The sequence below is a fragment of the Ursus arctos genome, unplaced genomic scaffold (genome assembly GCF_023065955.2).
Source record: "Ursus arctos isolate Adak ecotype North America unplaced genomic scaffold, UrsArc2.0 scaffold_30, whole genome shotgun sequence".
Classification (NCBI taxonomy): domain Eukaryota; kingdom Metazoa; phylum Chordata; class Mammalia; order Carnivora; family Ursidae; genus Ursus; species Ursus arctos.
The window spans coordinates 14212073-14232956 of record NW_026622986.1 but is presented as its reverse complement, the minus strand read 5'-3'; the positions used below and the strand labels follow the sequence as shown (position 1 = coordinate 14232956).

Sequence of the window (20884 nt, the reverse complement as noted above, 5' to 3'; positions counted from 1 at the left end):
CTTTATCCATACTTGATTACATAAGGATAAAGTTATTTTACAAACATGTATCCTGGCAGAAAAGACATCTGAAAATCAGATCCATCAAAGTAACATTCCACTTTTGCATCTACAAAAAATGGCTCAAGAACCAGAAATGAATAAGAAATGTGATAGAGAGGATGATCTATCTGTATATTCAGTACATCCTTCTGTGCAAAAGGATGAGAAAATGTGGAACAGAAAAGGCAAATTAGAGTGGAAAACTAATGTAAAACCCATCACCAGTAAGTTAAAGCGGAAATTTGGTGCAATTTGTAAAAAAGACAAAATTACTACTTATCCTAAAGAAGAATCACTACATGGTAACTTTAAAGAAGGAGCAAACTTAAAGGAAATACCTTCTCATTTAACAAATGATAGACTTGGTTGTGAGAAAAAAGATGCATTTGCAGTGCCTGTCCCTGTAGTATTTCAGGCATTTCCTGAACAAAAAGAGCCTAGTCTCGAAAAGGTCATTCTTTCTCGTCCAAACTCTGGGTCCTCGGCATATGCTTGCCAGTCATCTTCTAATATTTCATCCAGTGGAAATAAATCAGACTGTGAAAATGGTACACTAGACATTGAGCACGTTTTTAACAAAAATGAGAGTTTTAATAGTGATACAGAAAATAAAAACGTAAGGAACCCACTCGTTACGTTTGAAGTGAAAGAGGACCAAGAATTTGATATGCGAATGTCAGCAAGTATGAACCAAAATAGCACTAATTGTAAATTAGACGTTGGATGTATACCTCCGTCTAGTGATCTAAGAAGGCTTTTTGATTTTTGGCTTGCGTGCTTCCATGAAATGAGACAAATGGTTCAAATGAAAAGGCACAATATTTCTGCTGTTACAAACACTTCCAAGAAAACAAAAGACTCCTTTCAGAAGCCACTAAATGCAGATAACGACAGTACTAATAACTATAGAAGCATGGAACCTGAATTAGAACATGTGAGTTCTTCTCCATCATGTAGTTACAGAACATCAGAAGTCTATCGAAGTGAAGGATTACAGCCAGATATACTAAAGTGTGTGAATGAGATGGGCCTGTTACTGGTAGAATTCGTGTCATTGGAAAATGAGAACGTTCAACTTCAAAAAGAGGTAGAGTTCACTTTACTGCTGTTGTCTTGTTTTTTCTCTTTATCATTATCTGAGCCATTTTGATTTTCCACTTATGAAAAAACTTTGTGTATAAGATGGGTTGTCTAAATATGTAATTGTGTTTGGAAATAGATTATTTCTGCTATGTAAATGATAGGAGTGCAGGAAGCATTCTTATGATTTCTTTTCCTTAAGTTTCTCTGTCAGTCTCCCAAGTGGCGTATGAACTGGGAAACTAATTTAGCTAGGTACCGTGTGACCTCATGAACCAGACTAATGGTAAAGAAAATGGCTTAAAAAATGCAGTTATCTTGAGGTGCCTGGGTGGCACAGTTGAGCATCTGACTCTTGGTTTTGGCGTGGGTCGTGATCTCAGGGTTGTGAGATCAAGCCCCGCATTGGGCTCTGCGCTCAGTGTGGGGTCTGCTTTAGTTTCTCTCTCCTTCTCCCTCTGCCCCTCCTGCTCATGCTCTCTCTCTTTAAAATAAATAAATCTTTAAAAAACATATAAAAATCTCTAGCGTGTTTTTTTAAAAGATTTATTTATTTATTTGAGAGAGAGAGAAAGCATGTTATGAGCATGAGCAGAGGGAGAGGCAGACGGAGAGAGAAAGGGAGAAGCAGACTGTGCTGAGCAGGGAGCCTGATGTGGGCCTCGATCCCACGCCCCTGGGGTCATGACCTGAGCCCAAGGCAGACTCTTAACTGCTGAGCCACCCAGGTGCCCCATCTCTGGGGTTTTTATTTTTATCTGTTGGCTTAAATATAAGTTGCATTTCCATAAACAATAAAATGGGAAAGAAGCAATGACTAAGAGAAAGGATATAAACAAATATTTGAGCTAACCCAATCTATTGCTTCTATTTATCGTTTCAGTATGTGCAATGTTCTCTGCTTTACTCACTCTTGGAACTTAGAATTCCAACACGACCACTTTGAGATATTTTTAAAAACAAATATTTGTATTTCATCACTTTTTTCCCTTTATTTTTAAACAGAATTATTTTTAAGGATTGATTCATTTATTTAGAGAGAGAGCATGAGCAGGGCGAGGGGCAAAGGGAGAGAGAGAGAGGGAGAAAAGCAGACACCCCACTGATCACAGAGCCTAATGTGGGGCTCCATCCCACGACTCCGAGATCATGACCCAAGCCAAAATCAAGAGTCAGAGACCCAACTGACTGAGCCACCCAGGCACCCCCTCCACATTTTTTTTTTAATCACCATTCTCACATGTTTCTGTTGAGTCAAACCTTCGTATTGTGTTTAATAAAGTATGGTACATTTGATGTGTATGATTTTTATAATGTAGGTAGTAGCATAAACCTTCAGCAAATCTTCAGTATTTCACTTGAAGGGAGAAAACTGACTTTTGAGGTGAATTGAATTTTACAAATAGACAAAAATCTCAAGATCGCCTCCTTTAAAAGAAAAAGTAGCAAAGCACCTCGTCCCCAGTTAAGGTATTAACTTACTGTGTCAAGGTCACACTTTTAATATATCTGATTAATTTAATGAATTTGATAACTTACCTGATTCAGCATTAAGGAATTGTATCATCTCTTTTGGTGCCATAAAGTGCTAGGCAATGCCACTTCAGGAACTTTGGCCAAATCATTGAACCTTTTATGGTTTTACTCCCATTATCAGCAGAAAATGGGATTGAAGGTGATAGTTACTTTTATACCCTCTAGCTAAAAAGTGTTATGGTTATTGAATGTGGAATTTGGGGAGCATGACTCATTTCCCAAAATTCTACACTAACATCAGTTTCGCTCTGTTCTTTTTGTGTTGTGGTGACCTTTGGTTCATATATTTTAATGAACACTGTCAATTTTTGATAACCCTAGGATCCAAATGAGAAAAGAATTGTAAAAGGCAGTTGGGGAAAGAATAGCTCAGTGCAGAAAGAGGAAAGCTTCTTATTTGTGCCTGGAGCGCTACAATGTCACATCCTTTAAATCTGGCTGTTTATGCAAAATCCAGGTGGTAAAGACAGAAGATGACAAATCTTGTGTCTTTGTCTTTTTATTTCTTTGTATCTGCTGGTCAGGTGGGGTGGGGTGGGGAATGTTAGGTATCAAAGTGTGGATATGAATACAAAATGTAGAAAGCCCTTTTTAAAATTTTGGAAAATTCTGCTGTTTCCATTTTTAAATTTTATTTATTTATTTTTTAAAGATTTTATTTATTTGTCAGAGAGAGAGCGAGCGAGAGAGAGTGCACAAGCAGGGGGAGGTGGTGGCAGAGGGAGAAGCTGGCTCCCAGCTGAGCAAGGAGCTGGCTGCTGGACTCTGGACTCGATCCCTATGACCTGAGCAGAAGGCAGATGCTTAACCAACTGAGCCACCCACATGTCCCAATTACGCTGTTTTTATTCAAATAGAAATGAAGCAGAATTTATAAAAAGTGCAATTACTTGTAATGATAAAGTTAAACAAAATATTTTTATTGATTACAATTATGACAAACGAGGAGTCAAATGAATGAATTAATGAAAAAAAGTTCTGGGATGCCTGGGTGGCTCAGTCGGTTAAGCATCTGCCTTTGGCTCAGGTCATGATCCCAGGGTCCTGGGACTGGGTCCTGCATGGAGCTCCTTGGTCAGCAGGGAGCCTGCTTCTCCCTCTGCCTGCACCTCCCCCTGTTTGTGCTCTGTCTCTCTCTCTGACAAATAGATAAATAAAATCTTTAAAAAATTTGTAATTAATGAAAAAGTTCTTTTTAATGAGTAAAGTAGTAACAGTTATCCTTAGTATCAAACTTCCTTTAAAGATGGTTGAAGAAAGGAAGAGGCACGAAAGTGATAAATTGGCAGTATCAGAAAGCATATATGCCGCTGCTGCTACTGGACTAATTCAACAAAGAGCGAGTGGAAAAACTGATAACCACCTATGTCCTGTTATGGAAGATGAAGATTCTGATGGGTAAGCCTATAGCAATATGTAAATAGTAGGTAATTACTATTTTCCTAGGAAACAAATTCTAGTTGGAGCTAACATTCATGATTAACAACTTTTTATATTTTTAGTAAGGCGATTCCATCCTGGGTGCTAATCAGAAAAATGCAAATAATGAGATACCATTTTTTGCAGTCATAGTGATAAATATTTTATTAAAATAATAATAACCAAAAGTAGCAGATGTGAGGGAAAAGGCATTCTTATACACTGCTGTTAGATGAAATTGGTAAATCCTTCCTGCAGGGTGATTTAGCAGTGTGTTTCAAAAATTTCAAATATGCTGTCCCTTTATCCCAACGGCTTCATTGCCAGGACTAGATCCTATAGGAAAACATGACTTGTGTAAACACACACACACACATACACACACACACACACACACATACACACATACATTCTAAGGACATTTATTATACATTATTATATGTATAAAATATGACAGATATGTTAAGGATATGTATTATAGCATTCTCATATCAAAAAGTTGGAGCTAGTCTAAATAGCCATCAATTTTCTCCCGTATAAGACAAGATAGTATGTGACCATTTGAAAAAATGAATTTAGGTCTACAGTGTACTGATTGTTTAACAAAGTATATTTAAAGTGTTTGGCTTCATGTCATGTCTTATGCAAATCTTAGAATACTGTTACTATCTGCTGAGTTGCAAGAGGAAGTTACCTGCTACACTGGTGCTCTAACATAATTACCAACAAAATTGCTAGTTACTAGGTTTTTGGTTTTGGTTCCTAATGCAGGAGTGATCAAATGTTGGGCCCTCGGATTGATCTGAATATTACCAAGAGATTTCATACAGCGATTTGTCCCATATTCTATGTAAATATTTGATTTGATGACCCCTGTGCTGTAAGCCAAGATGTTGCTAATGCAGTGAATCTTCTTTTTAAGGTTCCTTGCATGCATGCTGTTATCCTTCCCTTTTAAAGAGAATATATTTCTACATGCACCACACCAGGTTTTTCAACAGTGACTTCGTATTTTATAATTGATAAAAATTTAGTTTACAAAATAGGAATATTTTCTGCATTCCAAACTCCTTTTACTTCTCTTATAGAAGTTTAATATGACTAATTATTTTGAATAGTAGACGATATCCTAGAGTTAGATGATTTTTATCAAGCATGAAACACTGCTGTTGAAACTCAACAGTTTTTCTGTGGTCTTTCTAAGCATGAGAAAAAATGACAATCGGGTTATATAATACATATCTAGAAAATTTTTAAGGAGTCTTTTGGATGTATAATTTTGTGAATTATTTAATGGCTTTGCCTGCGGTTGTTTTTTTTTTTAAGATTTTATTTATTTATATCAGAGAGAGAGAGAGCAGGGGGAGAGGGACAAGCAGACTTGGCACTGAGAGCCCAGCCCCATGCGGGACTCGATCCCAAAACCCTGAGATCATGACCTGATCCAAAATCAAGAGTCAGAGACTTAACCGACTGAGCCACCCACGCGTCCCCTTGGTCTGTCATTTTTTTAAGAAACACTTAATGCTACATGTATGTAATTTTAAAAACTTCACACTGTTACAAAAATACTACATCATCATTGTGTAAGGATTGAACTAAACTAAAAAGAAAAATCATCTATGATCATTCCACTTAGCTATGATGTCCTTAAAAGAGCCGTGTACACTCACTGATCCTGATTTCCCTCCCATTTGCTCTGGAATTGTCTCTAGTAGTTTTCACTCCCACTACTCCAGAACTGATTTTTGAAAGGTTACCACTGATTTTCACTTTAATAAATCTAGACGTAATTTCTCAGATGTCATTTTATTTCAGCTGTCGTGCCTAGAAAACGTTCTAGCATATGTAGTTCTATTCAATAAATGTTTATTGAGTGAATGGCGTTTCATCTCCATGTATTGTTTTTAACATGATACTAATTCTCCCTTAAACAAAAAGAAAGTTTGACAGGGGTCCGTTCTGACAATTTAACCTGCCAGTTATATGCAATTTTTTAAATTTGGGTGTCCCAATACTGTGGTTACTTGCTACTTATTTTTTTACTGGTATTTATGTTAGTTTTAATCATGATAAAATGGATCAAAGGAATAGCAAACTTCATTTATATTTTATTAAGGAAAATGAAATATGGTGGTAAATTATTATACGGCTTTAAAAATTCTTGCCAGAGGATTATGAGCCCTCAATATCCGAAATAAAAAGATGAAGTTGGAATTTATTGCGTACTAGTAAGAGAGCTCTGCTGATCGCTTACAGTCTTTTCTGACAGAGCAGTCCGCTATTCTTATACAGGGTTTGGGAAGAGTAGAGTTTAAGGTTTGGGGGACTTCCAGAGAATTAACTGGCTTGTCATCAGCTGAAACACCATGGTAATTTGGGTGAGACTGGTCGATTGGTTGGCACTCAAGGCATGTGTATCGGAGGGATTTTGTCCCCTCTTTAGGCTTTCTTTTAGAAGGGAGGAGCTGACATTGCTTGGTTGTTGAGTGAGGCCAGCGGGCATTGATCAATTACACACATTTAAAACTGGTTGTGGTGGCTTCTTGTTACCATGGCTTCATAGTTGTGTCCCCCCCCACCCTAAGTTTGAGGTGACTGACTAGATGTTTTCTATTTAAAAGTTGTTTCTATCAGCTGTGTTCAAAATGAAAGCGATTTCATATTCTGTAATTATAGATTTCTTGTTGAAATTTGGGTCAAGAAGAATTGTTCAATAATTGCTTTCAGGAAGATCCTTCTTTTTTGGTGTTAAATTTTTTTTTTTAAGATTTTTTGTTTATTTATTCGACAGAGATAGAGACAGCCAGCGAGAGAGGGAACACAAGCAGGGGGAGTGGGAGAGGAAGAAGCAGGCTCATAGCGGAGGAGCCTGATGTGGGGCTCGATCCCGTAACGCTGGGATCACGCCCTGAGCTGAAGGCAGACGCTTAACCGCTGTGCCACCCAGGCGCCCCTTTTGGTGTTAAATTTTAACTAGGAGAGTTATCTGTGTAACAGTTTTAAAACAATAATTGCTCGCTTTGTTTGTGTTTTCAGTGCTCTTAGGGGCTCATGTTCAATTCCTAAATTGATAATCTCCTGTGGGAAATTTCAGTCTTTTTGTAAATTTATGTAGCTATTTGCTAATAATATTCTCTTGCATGCATTTAGTCCGTGAAAAGGTAATTATAAGTTTCTGTTGGTAAATCTAACTTTTTATATTAGGATTAAATAGTAGGCTGAAAGTATACAAAACTTACCAAATCATATTCTTTAAGAAAATTAAAAAAATTTTTTTATTTATTCGTGAGAGAGAAGGAGAGAGCAGGAGCAGGAGGGAGGGGCAAAGGGAGAGGGAGAAGCTCAGCAGGGAGCCTGATGCAGGGCTAGATCCCAGGCCCTGGAGATTATGACCTGAGCTGAAGGCAGAGGCTTAACCGACCGAGCCACCCAGGCACCCCCAAATCATTTTCTTTTCAAACAAAATTAATCAGGTTATTGCAATTTTTGAGTGGTATATAATGGCATATGAGTATTTTTGAATTTTCTCCAGATTTATTGAGGTATAATTGACAGATAACTGTGTAAGTGTAAGGTATACCTGTATTAATTTAATATACTTTTATATTGTAAAATGATAATAGTGTTAATAACTCTATCACCTCACATAATTATCATTTCTTTTTTAGCAACTCTCTTAGCAACTTCCCAATGTATCATAGAGTATTGTTAATTGTAATCCGCATTCTGTACTTTAGACCCTCAGAACTTAGTAGTCCTATAACAGGAAGTTTGTACCCTTGGCCCACCACCAGTCTGTAAATTTGTTTTTTTGAAGATCCCACTGTAAGTCAGATCATACAGTATCTGTCTTTCTGTGTGACTTATTTCACTTTGCATAATTCCCTCCAGGTTCATTTATGTTGTCACAAATGGCAGGGTTTCCCTCTTTTTTGTGGCTAAAAATATTCCCTTGTAAATACATACCACATTTTTTAAATCCCCGGATCCATTGATGGACACTTAGGTTGTTTCCGTGTCTTGGCTACTATAAATAATGCTGCAGTAATCATAGGCGTGCAGATACCTCTTTGAGAAATGATTTCATTTTCGTCAGATATGTTCCCATAAATGGGATTACTGGATCATATGATAGTTCCATTTTTAGTTTTTTGAGGAACCTCCACACTGGTTTGCCGAGCGGCTGTACCAGTTTACAGTCCCATAATGGTGTACAAGGATTCCCTTTTCTGTACAACGTTGCCAGTGGTATCTTTTGTCTTTTTGATGAAAGCCACTTTAACAGGTGTGAGGTGATGGGTATATCATTGTGGTTTTGATTTGGGTTTCCCTGATGAATAGTGATGTTGAGCCCCTTTTTTGGTACCATTGGCCATTTGAATATCTTCTGAGGAAAGATGCCTGTTAAGGTGCTTGGCCCAGTTTTTAATTGAATTATTTGTTTTTTGCTGTCAGATTATATGAATTCCTTATATATTTTAGATATTAACCATTTTTCAGATTCATGGCTTGCAAATATTTTCATTCATTTTGTAAGTTGCCTTTTCATGATATTACTTGTTTCTTTTTTGTTTTTTAGATGTTATTTAAATTCAAGTTAGTTAACATGTATTATTGGTTTCAGGGGTAGACTTTAGTGATTCATCACTTGCATGCAACACCCAGTGCTCATCACAAGTGCCCTCCCTAGTGCCCATCACCCAGTTACACCATCTTCCCACCTCTCTCCCCTCCGGCAACCCTCAGTTTGTTTCCCATAGTTAAGAGTCCCTCATGGTTTGTCTCCCCTTCTAATTTCTTTCCATTCAGTTTTCCCTCGCTTCCCCTATGATCCTCTGTGCTGTTTCTTATATTCCACAGATGAGTGAAACCATATGATAATTGCCTCTCCCTGACTGACTTATTTCACTCAGCATAATCCCCTCCAGTTCCATTCACGTCGATGCAAATGGTAAGATTTCATCCTTTCTGATGGCTGAGTAATACCCCATTATATATATACACCATATCGTCTTTATCCATTCATCTGTTGAAGGGCATCTCGGCTCCTTCCACAGTTTGGCTCTTGTGGACATTGCTGCTGTGATACTTTGGTACCCACTGTATTGAGAGTGTTTATCATGAAAAGATGTTGAATTTTGTCAAATGCTTGGTCTGCACATATTGAGATGATCATATAATTTTTTTCATTATATTAATGTGTATCCAACTTACTGATTTGATTTGATTTCTGAAGGATAATTTTGCTCAGTATGGTATTCTTGGTTGGCAGTTCTTTTCTTTCAGCATTTTGAATATGTAATCCCTCTGTCTCCTGGACTGTAAGGTTTCTGCTGAGAAATTGCTAATAGCCTTATGGGGGTTCACTTGTAGGTGAAAAGCTTCTTTTCTCTTGCTGCTTTTATTATTCTCTCTTTGGTTTTGATTCTTGACAGTTTTATTATAATATGTTTGGGAGAATATCTCTTTAAGTTGAGTTTGTTTGGTGACGTGTGAGCTTCATAAACTTAGATGTCCAAATGTTTCCCCAGGTTTGAGTGTTCTCACCCATGACTTCTTGAAGCTTTATGTCTTTTTTTCCCCTCTCTCCTCCTTCTGGAACTGCAATAATTTACACATTGTTTCTTTTAGTGGTATTCCATAATCACGTAGGCTTTTCTCACTCTTTTTCATTCTGTTTTTCTTTGTTCTCCACTGATTGGATCATTTGAAAGTTAAAATTTGAAAATTGTAAATTCACAGATGTTGGGGGGATCCATTTTCCTGTCAGTGGTTTCTGTTGTTTTTTTCATTTCCTTCCCTATATTATTCAGCTTCAGAATTTTTGTTTAGTTCTTTTTTACTATTTCCAGGTCTTTTTAAAAAAAGATTTTATTTATTTATTAGAGAGCGGGAAAGAGAGCAAGTCAGGGGAGGGACAGAAAGAGGGAGTGAGAATCTCTAGCAGACCCGGGGCTGGATCCCAAGCCCCTGAGATCATGACCTGAGCCGAAACCAAGAGTCAGACACTTAACCAACCAAGGCATCCAGGTGCCCTTCCAACTCGTTATTAAACTTCTCCTTTTGTTCGTATAGTATTCTTCTCATTTTATTGAACTGGCTTTTTATTCTTAAGATTTTATTTATTTATTTATTTTGGAGAGAGCATGTGTGTGAGCGGGGCAAGGGGGAGTCGCAGAGGGAGAGGGACAAGCAGAATCTGCTTAACTGACTGAGCCACCCAGACACCCCTGCGTTGGCTTTTTGTGTTTTCCTGTAGCTCATTGAGTTTCCTTAAAACTGCCATTTTGAATTCTTTTTTAGATATACATTGCAGATCTCCATGTGTTTGAGATCGATTACTGGAAGATTATTGTGATCCTTTGGTGGTGTCATATTTCCTTGACTTTTTATATTCTTTGAAGTTTTGCATTGCTGTCTTTGCATTTGAAGTAGTCTTTAATGATTACCTTTCCAGTGTGTCCAAACCTGATTTTTTTCTTTTTTTTTTCTCCAGTGGTGTGCTGAAACTTTTCTGCAGGAAATCTGGTTTTCCAAAAAAGCTCTCTCACCCATGGGTGATTATCTAAGACAGTGTTTTCCAGGGGCTCCCAGATGTGGCTGAGAGGAAGGGGCTGGAGCCAATTTATGGGCTATTGCTAGTTCCACAGCTGGGAATGTAGTGAGTGTGCCTGTTATCCGATGCATGGTAGGCAAGACTTTTCCTAGGTCCCTTGGTATATGGTGCTTGATTCCACAGCTCCTACAAAGAGGTCCATAGTAGTTTTGTCCCCACAAATGATGTTGTGTTATAATTGTATATTTATCTGTCTTTGAAGCAAGGAATGTATATTTCCTTATAAATGGTTGGACTTCATAACTGTTCTGTGAATTAATAAATGAATTGATGGGGCGCCTGGGTGGCTTAGTCGTTAAGCCTCTGCCTTCGGCTCAGGGCGTGATCCCGGGGTTGTGGTATCGAGCCCTGCATTAGGCTCCTCCACGGGAAGCCTGCTTCTTCCTCTCCCACTCCCCCTGCTTGTGTTCCCTCTCTCGCTGGCAGTCTCTCTCTCTCTCTCTCTGTCAAATAAATAAATAAATAAATCTTTAAAAAAAAATAAATGAATTGAGAAGGGTAACAGGATTTTACAAAAAATTGTTTTTTTTTATTCGTTATGGTAACATTATTAGAAAACATTAGCTTGGGGCACCTGGGTAGCTCAGTCTAAGATTAAGTGTCTGCCTTCAGCTCAGGTCATGATCTCAGGGTCCTGGGATTGAGCCCCAAGTCAGGCTCTGTGCTCGGTGGGGAGTCTGCTTCTTCCTCTGCCTGCTGTTCCCCCTGCTTGTGCTCATGCTCTCTCTCTCTCTCTCAAATAAATAAATAAATAAAATCTTTTTTAAAAATTGCTTTTTAATGGCTATTTTAACTGGGTTTTTTAAAGTAGTGATCTTCGTTTGAGTATAAAGGAAGCAAGGAAAGATGAAAATGAAAAATGGACATCAGAAGAATCTCTGATTACACCACACTTTGAGAAGTTTGACTCCCCGACTTATTGTCCACTACAAGTGAATGATGACAGCCCTTTAAGTGAAATGGATCAGGATGAAGGAAGGGAAAATCTGTAAATTATTTCCCTCTGAAGGAATTCTAGCAGTGATTACTTTTTAAGGAAATAAAACACTGTAGTGTCGGTACAGGCTAAGGCAAGAAATACTCAAGTATATCAGACACACTGCTTGATAGGTTAAGATGAGGACAAGTGACTTTGACAAGGAGCAGTTTCAGTAGTCACCATGGAAGCTGCACTGTAATGAATAAGTATAAACACTCCTTAGAGAATTTTTATGGGGAAAGGTAACAGAGAAATGGATGATAACTGAAAAAGAATGTGGAATTCGTGGGGATTTTCTTTCTTTTTTCATTTTAAGATGGGAGCTTTTAGAGTATGTTTGTATGCTGCTGGAAATGATCCAATAGAGATAGACATGGTTATTTAATTTAATTTTGTTGACATTTCCAAATGTTAGAAAGCTTATTGATTGTATTACATTATCTTTTAAAGATTATAGTAATTGTCCTTAGTACTCCTATTCATGTAGTTTTGGGGCAAGAAGTTGTTTATTCAGAACTGGTTCCACAGTGAAGTATTCTCATATAATCGAATGTGCAGATACTATCATTCATAGATTTAAAAAAATATATATAATAGTAAATATGCAAACACTTAGGCCATTCTGAATAGAACTAATCATTCCTTGATGATTTCAGATATTCGGTGCCTTTGACAGTATCATGAATAGCTATGATTTTGTTAGGGACTTTGAAGTATCTGTTTATATTAAGTTAATGTTTGTTTAGATCTGGGGAAAGGGGAAAGCTTTTATTTATTTACAATTGCAAAATAAACTATTAATCTATCATAGATTATTACTTTTGGATAAAGTTCCAAATTACAAAAGCCGTGGTTCCTGTACCAACAGTGTCATTGACACATATTGTGTGCTCAGTAAGTGTGTGTTCGTGAATAAACATTTGAATGAATAAATGAATGCCCATTGATGAACTTCTTTAGAAGAAGCAAATCTTTAGTTTATTGAAAGTAGATTTTAAATATCGCCTAGTATGACGTCTTTTTATTTAAAAAAAATGTGTAAGATTCAGAAATTATTATTTATACTTAGAGGTAGGAATGGAATAATAATAGATTCATTTGCTATCATATTACTTAGAAACACTTAAATATTACTCTCACCACATATTGTAAAACACATGCTTTGAAGGCAGATATCCTGGATTTGAATTCTGGGTCTACTCCTGACCAGCTGTATGGGCTTGGGGAAGTTCCTTATTTCTGTGCCTCCTTTTCTTCCTGTGTAAAATACCTAATATAATTACCTACGTTTATAAGATTGTTGTGAGGCTTAAAATACCTAGAGACGTAGTGAAGTGTTCATAATAATGCATAGTAGCTGCACAGTAAATCCTCAAAACACTACTATCATGATTATTAAGAAAGGGTTTCTTTCATATAAGAATTTAGTTTGAACCCTGCAAATAGGTTTTAGAGCCAGTAAAAGCTTGTTTTTATTGAAAATGCTAACAAAAAAGTGTGGTATATTTCTTTGTATCAAATAATGTAAGTAACATTATGATTTTCCCTTGCTCTTTGTCAATTTGATCTTAATGTTTTGTTAATATTATTAATAATATGTTTAGATATGATTTAGATATTCTTTGTATTTTAAGTATTTAATGTTTGCCTGAAAAGAATTGTTTTTTTTTTTTAGACCTGCAAAGAAAACATCTAAGGAAAAGAAAGAGGTAAAATATATATATATATAATTTTATTTCATTTATTAATTTTTTAATTTTTACTTTATTGTATTATTTTGATAAATAATATTTATCAGAAATATTATTCCATGGTAAAAAATTACTCTAGGAAAGGTGTAGTGACAAAATAGAGGAATTTCTATTTGTTGTGAAAATGTTATTCAGAAACACTAGTTATTGATAAAGGTTGTTTTGAGAAAAATCAGTTCTTTAAAAAAGTACCTATGTTTTTGCTTTCATAAGAAGATGGGTATTTATCATCTCTCTACACTTAGTATATTTTATAAATATTTGGGGGACATTTTGAAATTATTATTTATTTGTAGATCAAAAAGCAAATTAATTTTACGGATGACCTTGATGACTTAACTCCATCATCTGGAACAGCTTCAGAGGATTGCAAGTTGCCTTCCTTTGATTTTAGGAGTTGCATGTTGCTAATTGAACAACTTGGCATGGATTGTAAAGGTAGGACCGTGGTATAAATATAAAGCCTTTATATGTATATTACTGTAGTAATATGTGCACATCTTGTCTAGTGCTGTACCACACAACACTGATCTGTTAAGAGCTACTCATCTCACAAATATGTTTTTTATGAAGACAGAGAACTGCTGAGTACTCTCAGCCAAAGAGCTATAATTTCCACTATACTTTTCGTCATGAAAATGGCACACCGATGTGTTTGTTGACTCTGCTTCTCTTCTATGCCTTCACCCAAGGTTAGGTTACCAGTATTTTTCTCCTAGGATACTGAAATAACCTCAGGACGGTTTTCCCTGTCATTCTACCTCCCAGAATCTTGGTCTACGCTGCAACGATAATCATATATTTTTAAAAATTTATATTTCGTCACGTTACCCCCTTGCTTAAAGCTTAGCTTTTACTTCTCATTGCTCTAGCGTGAAACACCACGGTCCTCAGCTTCATCTTGTACTGTTTCATATCCTTCTTTCCATCTGTGTCTCAGCCACTAGTTTGGATGATTTTTCCTATAATAGAGCTTCCTCCCCACCCCCATAGCTTTAGTTAGGTAACTGCACATATATGAAGTGTATAATTTGATAGTTTTGACATATGTATACTCCTGTGAAACCATAACCGTGATTCAGGCAGTTAATATATCTATCACCCGTAAGTCTCATGTTTCATTATATCCCCTTATTACGAAACTACCAAATTGCTTTCTAAAGTAGTTGCACCATTTTCCATTCCCACCAGCAGTGTATGGGAGTTCTAATTTCTCCCTGTATATTCATGAACACTTAATATTGTCAGTTTTTTAAATCTTAGCCATTCTGGTGGGCATGCAGTATATATATCATTACGGTTTTAGTATGCATTGCCCTAATAAGATAATGTTGAGCATATTTTTATGTGCTTATTGGCCATCTGTGTATTTTCTTTGAACTGTCCAAATTCTTTGTCATTTTAAAATTTAGGTTGTTTTCTGATTTGTTGAGTTTTGAGAATTCTTTGTTTATTCCAGATATAGTTTATCACCTATTTTTTGGCAAAGATTTTCTCCCAGCCTGTGACTTTTCATTCTCTCAACAGTGTCTTTTGTTTTTTTTTTTTTTTTTTTTTTTTTTAAAAGATTTTATTTATTTATTTGACAGAGACAGAGACAGCCAGCGAGAGAGGGAACACAAGCAGGGGGAGTGGGAGAGGAAGAAGCAGGCTCATAGCGGAGGAGCCTGATGTGGGGCTCGAACCCAGAACGCTGGGATCACGCCCTGAGCCGAAGGCAGACGCCTAACCGCTGCGCTACCCAGGCGCCCCAACAGTGTCTTTTGAATCGCAGTTTTCCTTTTTGGTGAAGTCCAGTTTATCCATTTGTTCTTTTATGGATTCTTGCCTTCGGTGTTCCTATCTAAGAAATCTTTGCCTAGCACAAGGTCAGAGGTTTTCTCTCATGCTTTCTTTTAGAAGTTTTGTAGTTTAAAAGCAAAGTTTCATAGTTTCAGGTCTTAACGTTTAGATCTGTGATCCATTTTGTATTCTTTTTTTTTTTAAAAGATTTATTTACTTGACAGAGAGAGAGGACAAGCAGGGGGAACAGCAGACTGAGGGTGAGGGAGAAGCAGGCTCCCTACTGCACGGAGATCTGGACATGGGACTCGATCCCAGGACCCTGGGATCATGACCTGAGCTGAAGGCAGACGCTTAACTGACTGAGCCACCCAGGCGCCCCCATTTTGTATTCTTTTTTATTTATGATGCAGAGTATGGATCCAGGTTCATTTTTTTTGCGTATGGATATCCAGTTGTCCTAGCACCGTTTGTTGAAAAGGCTGTATTTTCTTTACTTCATGCCATTTGCATCTTCGTCAGGATCAGTTGACCATATATGTGTGGGTTTATTTACGGACTCTCCTCTGTCCCATTGATCTCTTTAGCCTTCATTACACCAATATCATGCTGTTTTAATTACTACCAGTTTATAATAATTTTTGAAATCAGATGGTTAGGGTTAGTCCTCCAGTTTTGTTCTCTCTCAGGGCTCTTTTGCTATTCTAGATCCTTTGTTTTTCCACATGAATTTTATTTATTTTATTTATTTATTTTATCCACATGCATTGTAGAATCCACTTGTCATTTTCTAAGAGAAAAAACTCTGGTGGTCTTCTGAAAATCAGGTTTGGATTATGTTGAATCTACAGATTAATTTTAACAATACTGAATTTTTCAACCCTGAACAGAGTATATCTCTCCATTTATATAAGTCTTCTTAAATTTTCTTGGTAATAGTTTATAGTTTTTTGCATCTAGGTCTTTCTATCTTTTATGATATTACCTGTGATTATTTTTTATTTTTCAATGCAGTTTTAATTTTTAATTAATAATTAAAATTAATTTTTAATTTAAATTTTAAATTTTAAATTTTGATTGTTTATTCCTAATGAATAGAAATACAGTTGATTTTTTATAATGATTCTATATCCTCCAAACTTGATGAGTTCATTTACTAGTTCTAGAAGCTTTTTAAAAAATTCTGTCAGATTTTCTACATAACCAAAAGTTATCAGACTTGTTTTTGACTACTATTTTACTAATTTCTTAAGGTGGAGCCAAAGGTCATCAATATGAGACTTTTCTTCTTTTTTAATACATACATTCAGTGTTATAAATGTTCATATGAGTGCTGCTATAGCAGGATTCCAGAAATTCTAATATGTTATGTGTTCCTTTTCATTCAGTTCAGAATACTTTCTAATTTCTTTTTTCATTACTTCTTTGAGCCAGAGGTTATTTAAGGATTTTATTTATATGAGAGAGAGAGAGACAGCATGAGCTTGGCGGGGGGGTGGGGAGCAGACTCCCCTCTGAGCAGGGAGCCCAATGTGGGGCTTGATCCCAGGACCCTGAGATCATGACGTGAGCTGAAGACAGATGCTTAATCAACTGAGCCACCCAGGCACCCTGACCCAGGGATTATTTAGATATGTATTAATTAGTTTGCAAATATTCAAGTATTTTCCAGAGCTATTTTTATTCTTGATTTCTAATTTGATTTCTCTGTGGTTACAGAACGCACTTTTATGACTTAGTCCTTTTGACTTACTCCTCTCATTACAATTTATTTTGTGACCCAAAATATAGTCTCTTTTGTTAAATGTTCTATGGAAACTTGAGAAGAATGGTGGTGTTCAAGTCTACATTCTTGCTGATTTTCTACCTGTTGAAATCTCAGACTATAATTGTGAATTTGCCTGTTTCTCTGCAATTCTGTCGATTTTTGCTCTATGTATTTTGAACCTATTCATAGATGTGTAAACATTTAGGTTTGTTATGCTTCTTTCAGTTGACCCTTTAATCATTATAAAATGACCTTATTTATTGCTGCTAATGTTTTTTGCTTTGCTACCTATTTTGTCTGGTATTAATATAGCCACTTAGGCTCAGCCTTCTTTTGTCAAGTGTTAGTGTGGTCTATCATATTTCTGGCCTTTTAACAAATTTGTGTTAAAGTGCGTTTTTTGTTATAGGTGGCATATAATTAGGTCTTCGTTTTTTTTTTTTTAAGACTTTATTTATTTATTTATTTATTTATTTGATAGAGAGAGACCGCCAGCAAGAGAGGGAATACAGGCAGGGGGAGTGGGAGAGGAAGAAGCAGGCTCCCAGCGGAGGAGCCTGATGTGGGGCTCGATCCCAGGACTCCGGGATCACGCCCTGAGCCGAAGGCAGATGCTTAGGACTGAGCCACCCAGGTGCCCCTAGGTCTTCCTTTTTTATCCATTTTGAGAATCTGCCCTTTAATTGAGGCTTTTAGACCATTTTCATTTCATGTGATTGTTAATGTAGTTGTTTTGAATCTGTGGGCATGTTGTTTGACTTCCATTTGTCCTTTCTGCTGTTTGTTCCCATTCTCTTCTTTTTCTACTTTCTTTTAGATTAATCAAGTAATTTCTATGATTTAGTTTTATTTACGTGTGTGTGTGTGTGTGTGTGTATTTTGCTTACTATAACTCTTTAGTTTTGCTATTTTAGTGATTAGGGTTTAAAGTATATGATTTAAGCATCACAATCCACCTTCAAGTAATGTTTTACCACATCATATGCAGTTTAAGAAAATTATAATAGTTAACTTCCATTTCTTCTCTCCTAGTCAGATCCTTCTGGATCTGTGGGAGTATAGTTTTCATTAAGTTTAGAAAGGTTTTGGTCATTTTTCCTTTTCTTTTTTTTTTAAGATTTTATTCATTTATTTGAGAGAGAGAAAATGCACAAGCAGGGGGAGGGGCAGAAAGAGACGGAGATTTGCCACTAAGTAGGGAGTCCGATATGGGGCTTGATCCCAGGACCCTGAGATCATGACCTGAGCTGAAGGCAGACAGACACCCACCGACTAAGCCACCAAGGTGCCCCAGACATTTTTTGTTCAAATATTTTTTTCTGGTTCCTTTCCTCTGCCTCTTTGAGGAATTGTAGATTAGCCACTTGAAGTTTTCTCACAGTTTTCTGAGGTCAATTGCAGTCTTTTATTTTGTGATGTCTAATATGTGTTTATTCCTATCCAGTGTATTTTTCATGTCTGACATAATTTACATCTCTGTAAGTTGTATTTGGTTTTTTAAAAATAGCTTCTATGCCTCTACTTACCTTTTTATGCTTTCTTTTGAGATATAGCTAAGTTGATTACAAACAGTTTGTCCCTTTCCAGTCCTATTCTTATGAATTGTTAGGTGAATCCAGAGTAGTGCTCAGCCTAGAGCTCATTGTTCCCCACCGCTGAGGCAAGACCTACTACTGTATTCATTGTGCTACAGGTTATGAGTTTTCCCAGCATGGCTAATGGGAATCGATACTATCCCTGGTGCTGTGTGAGCACCAGCGGAGCCCTCTGCAGATCTCTAGAGTTCTTTCTTTGTTCTGCTTTCTTCTCGCCGGTGTTTTGACCTCTGATCTCTATCTGCCTTGGTTTCACCGGATTCTCAGTTTCGTCATCTCAACTCAGGGAATCTGGTGGAGTCTGTCTCAGTTTTTTCACCTGTGTCATGGTCGGTGGAAATTCTCCCAAGGCAGTGAGTTCGGGTATGTGTTAGGCTAACTTCTTTTGTTTTCAGGGATCATTGTCCTTCATTGACTGAAGTCTTTTGTCTTGAAAATAATTTGAAAATGTATTTTATCTTTTTGTGTTTGGCTTGTTTCAGGTAGGAAGGTAAATCAGTACCTGTTACTCCATCTTGGCCAGAAGCAGATTGCAATGGAACTTTGGCACATGCTGTAGGCTGTCTTGAATGCTCTTCTTCCTCCTTTGCTCACTTGCTTCCTGCTCCTCCTTCATTTCTCAGAATAGTTCTCTCTTCCTCGGGGAATCTTCCCTTCCCAGGGTAGATCACATTATGTTATGTGATCCTAGAACTCCGTTTCCTTATAGGAACTATCTGAATTTGTAATTGTCGTTTTATTTGTCTTTCCCTTTCACTAGACGTGAAGCTAAATAAGAGCCAGGGATCTTATCTGTTTAATCTGCAGAGCTTAGTATAATATCTTTTTGTTTTTTAAGATTTTTTTATTTGAGAGAGGGAGAGTGCACAAGCTGGGGGAGGGGCAGAGGCAGAGGAGAAGGGAGAAGCAGACTCCCCGCTGGGTAGGAAGCACAATGCAGGGCTTGATCCCAGGAACCTGAGATCATGACCTGAGCTGAAGGCAGATGCTTAACCGACTGAGCCACCCAGGTGCCTGTATAATATCTTTTATATTGAAGTCATTCAATATATATTTGTTTAATGTATGAATGAGTGAATGTGAAAGCACACAGTCCTTTATATGCAAAAAGTACTCATATTTTTTTTCTTTTTTTTTAAGATTTAAGTAATTTATTTCAGAGAGAGCATGAGCGGGGGGAGGGGGGTGAGAGAAGAACAGAGGGGGAGGGAGGGGGCGTGGAAAGAATCTCAAGCAGACTGCGTGCTGAGTGAAGAACCCCATGCGGGGCTCAATCCCAGGACTCTGAGATTATGACCTCAGCCGAAACCTGACTCGGATGTTTAACCAATTGAGCTATCCAGGCGCCCTATATATTCTGTTTCTGTTTTTTCTCTGATGTAGATTCTGTTAATTTATTAAAAATTCGGAATGCGGTTTGTTCGTTTGAAAGATTATTAGAACTTAAAAATGATCACTGTGAGCAACTTACAAGAAAAAATAAAGAATTGGAAGATTCGGTTAATGGTCTACAAAAGGAGCTATCACAAACAAAAGAAATTAAATTGCAGTTGGAGCAGCAAAAAGTGGAATGGGAACAAGAACTCTGCAGTTTGAGGTATGACGTCTTGGTTTCAAGGAAGTATTTGAACTTTTATTTTTTTATTATTTTAAATAGGCTCCACACCCAGTGTGGGGCTTGAACTCACAGCCATGAGATCAAGAGTTGCATGCTCTACCGACTGAGCCAGACAGGCACCCCTTGAGCTATTGACTTTTATACTACAGATATGTAGGAGAAGTTTTGTAGTTGCTAACTTACCTTCTAGGATTTTATAGGGAAGAAAATGTCTTTAGTATTGTGAAGTATGGGATTCTTCTGAATAATACAGCAAGTTCTTAACGGTGAATACTTCTACAAATAATTTAATGTATATTCCAAATCATAATTTTAATGACCATATAGAAGTCCATCATATGGAAACCTTATTATTTAACAAATTGAATTTTGGTCGGTTTTCGTTTTTCTATACTTTAATTAAAGCTGTAAGGAATGTCTCTTATATAAATCTGTTTCTACATTTCTGGTTAACTTACTTGGAATACATTCTTCAACATAGTATTGGTTACTTAAAGTATAAAAATTTTTAAAGAATGTCTTCGATCCTATTTTTAAATTGTTCTCAGGGAAGTTTATATTAATTCGTATGCCCGTGAACAGAGTATAACATGGCCATTTTTCTCAAGACAGAAAAATGTTTAAAAATTTATTCAGTTTTAAACATACGCAGCAATTAAAAAGTAACATAGAAAATGATTACTGCTCAAGTTGCT

The 20884-nt window shown here is 36.8% G+C and overlaps 2 protein-coding genes across 4 annotated transcripts in view; both read left to right on the top strand.

Moving 5' to 3' along the window:
- The window catches only part of LOC125281624 (ankyrin repeat domain-containing protein 26-like), a 564334-nt gene that overhangs the window by 109831 nt on the left and 433619 nt on the right, over positions 1-20884 (top strand). The window lies entirely within an intron of this gene.
- Positions 1-20884, top strand: part of LOC125281627 (coiled-coil domain-containing protein 144A) — an 81935-nt gene that overhangs the window by 8376 nt on the left and 52675 nt on the right. For 2 of the 3 annotated variants that reach the window (XM_057304709.1, XM_057304710.1), the window contains 5 exons: positions 26-1129; positions 3905-4056; positions 13351-13384; positions 13723-13864; positions 19955-20168. In XM_057304709.1, the coding sequence (XP_057160692.1) occupies positions 26-1129; positions 3905-4056; positions 13351-13384; positions 13723-13864; positions 19955-20168 (1646 nt within the window). The remainder of the gene's footprint in view (positions 1-25; positions 1130-3904; positions 4057-13350; positions 13385-13722; positions 13865-19954; positions 20169-20884) is intronic. The other variant, XM_057304711.1, reaches the window with a different exon arrangement.